This window comes from Choristoneura fumiferana, chromosome 22 (assembly GCF_025370935.1).
Source record: "Choristoneura fumiferana chromosome 22, NRCan_CFum_1, whole genome shotgun sequence".
Taxonomy (NCBI): domain Eukaryota; kingdom Metazoa; phylum Arthropoda; class Insecta; order Lepidoptera; family Tortricidae; genus Choristoneura; species Choristoneura fumiferana.
In genome coordinates this window covers 3415984-3426208 of record NC_133493.1, presented here as the reverse complement: position 1 = coordinate 3426208, position 10225 = coordinate 3415984, and the positions used below count along the sequence as shown (strand labels likewise).

General features: G+C 37.9%; 2 protein-coding genes across 2 annotated transcripts in view; one reads left to right on the top strand and one right to left on the bottom strand.

The window, feature by feature from the left end:
- The window catches only part of LOC141440176 (cell adhesion molecule Dscam1-like), a 267224-nt gene that overhangs the window by 159285 nt on the left and 97714 nt on the right, over nucleotides 1-10225 (top strand). The window lies entirely within an intron of this gene.
- Nucleotides 1-10225, bottom strand: part of LOC141440489 (phenoloxidase-activating enzyme-like) — a 41493-nt gene that overhangs the window by 27179 nt on the left and 4089 nt on the right. Inside the window, exons 4-5 of the mRNA XM_074105016.1 lie at nucleotides 8879-9090; nucleotides 522-675 (exon numbers count right to left, since the gene is read on the bottom strand). Coding sequence (XP_073961117.1) covers nucleotides 522-675; nucleotides 8879-9090 — 366 coding nt within the window. The remainder of the gene's footprint in view (nucleotides 1-521; nucleotides 676-8878; nucleotides 9091-10225) is intronic.

Here is a 10225-nt window from a genome sequence, read left to right as displayed (position 1 = left end):
AATTCGTGTCAGTGGGAGTGTAAAGGTATAGCACGTGGCACGGAATGCCGAGAACCTGGGTTCGATTCCCAGCGCTGGCCTTATTTTTCTGGTTTTTCTATGCATCTATATTTAAGTTTGTATTTTCCATATGTTGCTTAAAGTTAAAATTAAAATTATCGTAGGTCGCTAAAGGGTAAGGTCGAGGGCAAAAGATCTCGCGGGCGTTCTCTGACACGGTGGACAGACCTCATCAAATCTGTGACGCACTCTAACATAAACGATTGCTCCCACTCTGCCAGACATCGGGCTACTTGGAAACGCGTCGCGAGAGCTGCGGTGGTGCAGGAATCGATCGACCGAGGCATGATCATGGCCACTCTGTCAAGAGTGAAAGACTAAGAAGAAGAGGTTGCTAAAATTTGGCAATAAGTGACAGTCTCCGCAGGTGGCTGATCGCAGCCCTTGCTTGGAGATACTACAGACGTATAGCAACCAAAAGAAAAATGCAATAGATTCAGTTCAAGTAACTTTTAACTTACCTCCAATGTCTTGAATAGCAGCTGTTCGTGTTGTTTGATGTTAGTGCGAGAGTTCGTGTTGCTGAGATCGCCCCATCCTGCAGTATACAGCCGCTCGCTCCCTGAAAGCTCCCTGTGCTGTCTACGGTGGGTAGACATATCGGCCGGACGAACTCTGTAAGATAACTGACGCTTAAAGGAGTCCTTTCCTGGTACCTAATAATACTAAAACCTATTGGATATAATAGAAAATATTTTATTTTTGAACAACTACAATAATATAGCTAAAAAACACATAATAATATAATTAATGGTGTAGTTGCTACAAAAAAAAGACACCCCTCTCAGCGCATGTTCGTCAGGGTGGTAGACAGACTAAGTAAGCAGACTAAAATAAATCGAAATGTTTTTGTAAGAATTTCATTTTTAATACAAGCTTTTTTTGCCGACTGTACTTTTTGGTAACTGTACTTGTATTGTCACCAAAACTACATTTGCATAACAAATTTAAGACGATGCTATTAAATGTTGAAGAGTTCCGTCCTGTGGAGACGATCCTGGCCAGACTACCAGGATGTCACTAACAGATTATTGTATTGTCACGCAAGTTACATAAGTAATATATGCTTTAGCATTAAAAAAATATTCAATAATTAATTAATTATAGTTAATAAGGACAAATTGAAAAAGAAAAACACGAGGTGAAATAATAAAACGGGTTAGTAACTTAGTATCTATAAGCCCAGATCTCGATTCGACTAATTATCGATAGGACTAAATCGCGATTGGACCAGATATCAATAAGCCCATATCTCGATTCGACTAGATCGCGATACGACTAAATCGCGATTGGACCAGATATCAATAAGCCAAATCTCGATTCGACTAGATCGCGATACGACTAAATCGCGATTGGACCAGATATCTATAAGCCCAAATCTCGATTCGACTAGATCGCGATACGACTAAATCGCGATTGGACCAGATATCCATAAGCCCAAATCTCGATTTGACTAGATCTCGATTCGACTAATTATCGATAGGACTAAATCGCGATTGACCAGATATCAATAAGCCCATATCTCGATTCGACTAAATCGCGATACGACTAAATCGCGATTGGACCAGATATCTATAAGCCCAAATCTCGATTTGACTAGATCGCGATACAACTAATCGCGATTGGACCAGATATCAATAAGCCCAAATCTCGATTCGACTAGATCGCGATACGACTAAATCGCGATTGGACCAGATATCAATAAGCCCAAATCTCGATTCGACTAGATCGCGATACGACTAAATCGCGATTGGACCAGATATCTATAAGCCCAAATCTCGATTTGACTAGATCGCGATACGACTAAATCCCGATTGGACTCGATATCTATAAGCCCAGATCTCGATTCGACTAGATATCGATTTGATCGTTTCTCGATTGAACTACAGTCAGCAGCAGAATTCGCTATAGACTTCAGTAGGCTACTACAAAATTCGAAAATCGAAGTTCGTATCTTAGACCGATTGGTAAATAAGTAACATGCCAATTGATAATAATATAAAAGAGCCATCGCATAAAAGAGCAGTATTATTTTTCTTATTTTTAATGAATATTAGTTTTTCTCTTCTCTTGAATTATTCATATTGAACAGAAATTAATTAGTCAAACACAATTATGACATGAAATTGTAAATGAGTTTGTCCTCACTTTGAAATACGCAAAGAAAATCTTATATTTCAAGTGGCCGTGCACTTGTTTGAAAAGAAGGATTACATAATAACAACAGGTAAAGGCGTAAGCATGATGGATGCAGATAAACTTTTTTTTTACTGCGAGTGGCCGTATGGTGCGGACGCACTTCATACAATATTGCGTTTTTGTATTACAAAATGCGATCCAATGCTGATAGATGTGACTTCACCCTATGTGTGCGTCATAGGTATTTATTTGTAGTAAACGTGATAAATAGTCCAATACCGATTTAGTCAAATGGCAATGTAGCCTAATTGAGATTTAGTCCAAAGAGACACGGTGAAATCGATATCTAGTCTAATAGAGATTTGGGCTTATAGATATCTGGTCCAATCGCGATTTAGTCGTATCGAGATTTGGGCTTTATAATTATCTAGTCCAATCGCGATTTAGTCTATCGATAATTAGTCGAATCGAGATCTGAGCTTATAGATACTAACCTGCAACCTCGTTGTAGAAAGCCACTGCTCTTGTTTTTTTTTAATTAAATCGTTCCGTATACTGCCCTATCCATTAAGAGGGCTTATATACCTGCTGAGCTGGCAACGTTGCATTTTTGTTAGTTTTCTCGATTATTCCATAAAAATTGAATTGAAAATTAATAATGTTGTCTGATAAGAACCCTTCTTAATATAAGTTCATGTCTCTACTCAAATAATTATTCGTTATAGACTTATATTCTTTAAAAACCGTCATAAACATCAATTCATTTTTAAGGAATATAAGAGTCTAACACGAATAATTATTGAGTAGACACATTAACTTATATATTAAGAAGTTCCAGACTCCTCTGGGTTAGGCTGAAGATCGGATTATCCGTATTTTTGTACTAGGGGTGTATGCCCTACGGACTTGGGTGCGAGTGGATCTAAAGCAGCTAAAAAGAACAAGAGGAGTTTTGGATAGTATGAGAGAAGTTCTGAAGAAGTGTAAGGATAATGAAAGGATTATAATGTTAGAGGACTTTAATGGAAGGGTAGGTGTGAAGCGTGATGGATATGAAAAGGTGCTAGGCAGCTTCGGGATGAGAGGTTAATGCAAATGGTAAAAGTTTGCTAGAGTATGTTTAGAATGGAATCTTATTATAGCGAATACTCTGTTTGCACATAAGAACATCCATATGTAAGAAGTATGATTGATTACGTGAATTGTAGATGATAGATTGAAAGGGCAAGTTCTGGATACCGAGCTCACCGGGGTGTCGTCATTGGTCTGTACCACTTCCTGGTGTTATCACGGATAAAAAATATGTTCAAACGATGGTGACATAGAATAGTGAACCAAAAACTAATCTGGAACGTATAAAACTTGAAAATTTGCAAGAAGATAAAGTGAAAGAGGAATATATTGAAAGGTTGAGAGAACTATTTGCTGAGATAGACAAGGAATGTGAAATTGAAAGTTTATGGGAGTCATTTAAGGGAGGAGTAGTGAAAACTGCAGTAAATGTTGGTGGCGTGACTAAAAAAGGAAAAAGGAATGCGGAAGAATGATTGGGTAGATAAAGATGTGCGAAAGGTTTGGGTAAAAGAAGAAAGCATGGCTGGATTGGTTAGCGACAAAAGCTAATCAAAGAATGCAAAAGGCGTCATCTGAGGATATGGAAGAGGCAAGGAAGGCATACAAAAGGATCCCTTTGTTTCCCATACATTTTTAGTCCGAATCTCGATGGTCAGAAATTGATATCCATTAATTTATAAACATAAACATCACTAGTCATAATTATTGTTCAATTAATGCTTATTAGCTCTAATATTAATGGGTATAATATTAAATTCTATAATCACAAAAGTCATACATTTTTTAACTGTAAATTCAAATCTAACGATAATTATCAAGAAATAGTTAAGCCATATATTTCAGCGTACTAACGGTTGTTACTCATATCGTTTTAATGCCTAAAGTGTCTAGGTCTAAGAAACCATTTCCATAATATGATAGGCTATAGATAATTACTCAGAACACATTAACTTATACATTTGAAAGTTCCAGACTCCTCTTAGGCTCTCTTAGGCTGAATATCGGAATTATCCGTATTTATGTTGAAAACAATTTGATTTGTGCGAGCGAGCGAAGCAGCGAGCAAGACGGTTCGCAGCAGAAGCGACTCGGATAGGTTAGGTTTAGAAGGATTAGGCAGAGCGAAGCGGAGCGTAGCTGCCTTAAGCCTTCGATGTTATTATTTTTTGCTAGCAGCCCGGATAATATTGGTTATGAAAATGGTTTTTGCTCCTCTATGTTTAGAAAAAATCTTAGAAGCAATACTCTGTTAGCACATACATTCATATGTAAGAAGTATGATTGATTACGTTTTTGTGATAATAGATTGAAAGGGCATTCTGGATACCCGATTATGAGTGTCGGCATTGAATTTGTAACATTATGACGATAAATGTTAAAAAATAACTTAATCATGGTGACTATAGAATATTTGAATTTGCGAAAAATAGACCTTACAAAATTATTATAAAGAAGATAATTGAAAGAAATATTATGGAATGGTAGACTATATGGACATCGAATGTGAAATTGAAAGTTTATGGGAGTCATTTAAAGAAGTAGTGACCTGCAGTAGATGTTTGTGGCGTGACTAAATAAGGAAAAAAGGAATGCGGAAGAATGATTGGGTAGATAAAGATGTGCGAAAGGTTGTGATAAAAGAAGAAAGCATGGCTGGATTGGTTAGCGACAAAAGCTAATCAAAGAATGCAAAAGGCGTCATCTGAGGATATAGAAGAGGCAAGGAAGGCATACAAAATGATGAAAGGGTTGGTCAAAAATGTGGTGAATAGAAAGAAAGAAGAGCGAAAGGATGAGTTTGACAGAAGGCTCTCTGATAATTTGCAATCAAATATTAAAGCATTTTGGAAATCAATCAGACTAGCAAGAGGGATGTCAGCGCACTCGGAGCTATCTAAAATCAGGAGCCAGGAAGTATTTTAAAAGTGAAAGTGAATGTGTGATGAAAAGGTGGAAAGAATATTTTGAAAGAGAAGACGCTCTTACACAAATACAAGCACCTTCTCTTGAAGTGGATGAAGGTGAACCTGAAAGCGATATGGAAGAGATTATGAAAGCGCTGAAAAGTATGAAAACAGGGAAAGCTGCGGGATATGATAGGGTGTCTGTCGAAATGCTGAGAGCTGAGCAGGGTGTGGTGGCTAGTCAGTTGTACCGCCTTTTCAACATACGTTGGAGGAACGGTCGGGTACCAGGAGACTGGTGCAAGGCCGTTATCGTGCCACTTTACAAGGGAAAAGGGTCACAGCAAGACTGCAAAAATTACCGCGGCATAAGCCTTCTCAGCGTTGTCGGCAAACTGTATGCTAAAGTGATCATTGAAAGAGTTATGACAAAAATAGATGAAAGAATATGGGATGTGCAAGCGGGATTTAGAAAGGGAATGGGATGTATCAGGTCTTCTCCTTACGGTGCATAGCTGAAAAATATTTGGCAACAAACCAAAAAGTCTATTGCGCATTCGTAGATTTGGAGAAGGCTTATGACAAAGTCATGAGGAATTAACTGTGGTCGGCGTTATTTGCGCATGGGGTGAGCAGTGGTCTGATTCGAGCACTGAAGTCTCTCTATGAGGACTCCCTCCAGTGCTTGTGTTAGAATAAACGGAGCGTATACTGAATGGTTTAACATTCAAAAAGGTGTTAGACAGGGATGTGTAGCATCTCCATGGCTGCTCAACATATTCATGGATAATTGTTTGACAGATCTGAAAGATAGTGATCGTGGACTGAGAATGAATGAGTTACATATCAAATGCCTTCTTTACGCCGATGATCAAGTATTACTTGCATCGTCGGCTGAGGATTTGCAAGGGATGGTAACTATTATAAATGATGCTTTGGAGAGACAGGGAATGAAAGTGAACGTAAAAAAGATGAAAGTTATGGTATTCGAAAAGGAAGAGAACGTAACGGAAGTGTGTGTCCGGATTGGTGACGAAAACTTGGAGCAAGTGAATGAATATGTGTACCTGGGATCTATGTTTACTAGGGATGGAAAGTGTGAAAGTGATATTGAAAGGAGAGTAAAGGCTGGTAACGTAGTGAATGGAGCGTTGCACACCTTTGTGAATAGCTAGAAAATCACCAAAAGAGCTCGTCTGGCTGTGCATAGAGGGGTGCTGGTACCAACACTCATGTATGGAAGTGAAAGTTGGGTGTGGCAGGAAAGGCATCAGAGTAGAATAAAAGCGGTAGAAATGAGAGCGTTAAGAAGTATGTTAGGTGCGAAATGGAGTGACAGAATTAGAAATAGTGCGATAAGGGAACGCTGTGGTGTAAATGAAGGTATAGTCACACGGATTGAGAAAGGGATGCTTGGATGGTTTGGGCATGTTGAGAGAATGAATGAAAACAGATTGACTAAGCAGATCTATAAGACGAGTGTGAATGGGAACGTTGGGAGAGGAAGGCCTAGACGAACGTACCACGATCAAATCGGGGACGTTTTGAAGACAGGTCGGGTCAGGAGTACTCTAAACCGACGTGCATGCATGATTAGATTGATGAATGTAGAGGAAGCGAGAGTTGTATGCCAGAATCGTAGCAAGTGGAAGGATCTAGTCTCTGCCTACCCCGTTGGGAAAGAGGCATGATTTTATGTATGTATGTATGTATTAAGAAGGGTTCTATCAGACAACATTATTAATTTTCATTCAATTTTTTTGGAATAATCGAGAAAAACTAACAAAAATGCAACGTTGCCAGCTCAGCAGGTATAAACGCTCTTAAAGTTGGATCAAAATATTTGTTAAATTGAATGAATGTGCAAGTAATCTATTTATATTCACGTTTCAAACAATAGAAATTCTAATAAAATCATATTTAAAAATTATAAGTTTATTGTTCAACCTTTTTAATGACCCAAAGATGATGTTTTTGCAGTATTAAAAAGTATGATGTTACAAGTATGGATACTTTTTCTACTTACCGAAGACTTTTGATCGTTGTCTGGCATTCTTAAGTATTTTTTAAAGATGTAATGGCGACTGTATAAATCATTTTTGAGAAAAACTTTTAAATATGATAAAGTACTTTTTTTTTATTCGACTGGATGGCAAACGAGCAAGTGGGTCTCTTGATGGTAAGAGATCACCACCGCCCATAAACATCTACAACACCAGGTGTATTGCAGGTATGTTGCCAACCTAGAGGCCTAAGTTGGGATACCTCAAGTGCCAGTAATATCACCAGCTGTCTTACTCTCCACGCCGAAACACAACAGTGCAAGCAACAGTCTCAACAATCAGATTATATTTTAAAGTTTTTCATATTTTTTGTCTTCCAATTATATGTGGTTTTATTTTAACCTTTAATTTGAATGTTCTCGCTGCTCAGGTGAAAAGTTGTATGTATCACACGAGACCAAAGTTTTTTTGCATCTCGTGTGTTTGAATCAACACTCGTACCAAAAAACGACTTTGCTCTCTTGTTGCACAAATAAATATTCTCCGGTTTACATACGTCTCGCAGTAAGGCACGGTCCTCTCAGAATGAGACGGCCGGGATTTATTTATCACGCGGGCCAAGTGTGAATTGGGAAATTTCCACACACCACTGAATTGCTTCGCAGGTGTGTGCAGGTTCCAGGTAAAGCTAGTAAATTTTAAATGTAACTGACTTCGCAGATAAATTATCAAAAATTCTGTGATGCGCGAGCCAAAGCTCGAACACGGCTTTTGTGGGAGGCTGGAAGTCATCAAACCTGCTTTCGACATAATTCGTAATGAAATGACTCTCGTAAATAAACTTATATAACAGATTAATGATTTTGCACTAGGTTCTAGGTTTTCACATTACTAACTGTCTATGGTCGGGTAAATGGCGTCTTTGTTTACACTTTATATGTCATTACCTAGTAAATATTAAGTATAATGGACAAGACTTGGGGGAACTGTATATATAGTTAATTTATTTTTAGGATAGTTTAGTGTAACTTCAATTGTACCTTAAAAAGGTATGGTAAGGTAGGTTTTAAAAGTTATTGTATTGTATTCGTGTTTGATTCGTATTAAAATTGCATTATTCTTACTTGATCTAGCATTAATCAATTTTTAAAATGCCAATTTTTCCACCATCTACGCTTGTCTATGCTACTACAGATTATACCCACGTTTCATTCAAGAAATAACGTCAGATTTTGACGAAGATTTTTCAAATGATAATTAAATATTGAAATCAAGTGAATTTTGGTGAAAAAAAGTGATTAAGTATACGTGTACGTATTACGTATATATAATTAAAAGACTCGAATTATAGATGAATGTATTATTAATGCGATCCACTGGGTTTTACAAGAATTTTGATAAAATCGGTTTGCTTACACTTATATAAATTGGATTGACATAAAACTACATACACGTCGCTCAAGAGTCAGATGGGTCTATAATTCTCCAATAAGATGTTGCAACATGTTGTCACCTTTTTAAGGTTTTAAAGTACCTCTAAAGAAAGAAACAGATCATTTTGTATAATTACTTCTTATCACAGGCCTATACAGACACGCGTCTGTGTGTCTGTCTGTCTGTCAGAGCCATCGCAAAGTAGTAGTAGGCCTGTGATACAAAGGCAGACCTAACGTGTAACGTCCTGCTACTGTCTCTTACCTGTGTACTCAGGTATGGAAGCCAATCTTAATAACGCAATGTCGTTCCGAAAGTTCCGAGCATATACTTTGTAATCTGGATGTGTGATGATATGTTCAATTGGAATGATAACGGGGCCCAAGGTGCACTCCTTGTCACCCTCGTCACCACCCTCAAACTCAACACAGTCTGTTGCCTTTTCAGTATCGTATTCCCCAAGACGGACGTTTTTTCTGAAAAAAAGAAGGAATAGGTTGAAGGGGGAGAAAGTGAGGCAGAATCAAGCGTGAGGGGGGGGGGTATATCAAGTGCAACTTTTTACTAGCTCGTCCTCATTAATATACTAAGATTCTAAAAGATGAGAACATAATATGAGACGAACTGTCACAAAAGAGATTTCCCAGAAAACTATCTATAAAATATTCTAACAGTCCCAAGGACAGTTAGGTTTTGATTGATCGTGTGGGGTCCTAATGTCTGCCTTGCTGCTCCATTAGCAGATCCTAGACACCATTTTTGGTCAAAGCCCACTCTAAGACTATTCTAACAAGCTCAAACACGGCTAGGTTATGTTGTTCTATCTTAGAGTTTCAATACCTTCATCATCAGGCCAGCTTGTTAGTAGGTACCATATTATTTTATTATCTTCAGAACTACGCATAGTTACCAAGTTTCATGTCAATACGGCAATAAGAAGTTGATGAAAATCATATTTAAAGATTCCGTTACATAGATAAAAAATCGGCCAAGTGCGAGTCGAACTCGCTCACGAAGAGTTCCGTAATCTATACAACATTAGACATTCATCATGTCAGCCGAAAGATCTACTGCTGGACATAGGCCTCCCCCAAGGCCCGGTCAGTCAGACCGGTCTTGTGCTTTTCGCATCCACCGCGATCCCGCGATCTTAACCAGGTCGTCGCTCGATCTTGTTGGAGGCCTACCGACAGCTCGTCTCCCGGTCCGCGAACGCCATTCGAGAAACTTTTGACATTAGACATTAGCAAAAAATTAAGTTTGTTGTATGGCCCACCTTAAATATTTATTTTATATTAAATTAATTATTTATTTTTAAAGTGATTATACAATCTGTGAATATTTCAAGCGTCTAATCGCGTTTATTCAAGTTTGTTGTAAGGCAGCCCTCCTTAAATAAGGTAAGTGAGGTATAGAAGGCCCGGCCCACCTTTATTAAAAAAATCTATTTTTAGAAATAGGATACAAGAGGGCGACACTAAAAGTTTTTAGAACTGGCCACTTGTTAACAATATAATAAAAAAGTAAGTTTAAATATTGAAAATGGAACTCTTTGCCAATATTATTGAGTATGTATTTCATTCATTTGTCATTTGTTTTACGATTTGGCGG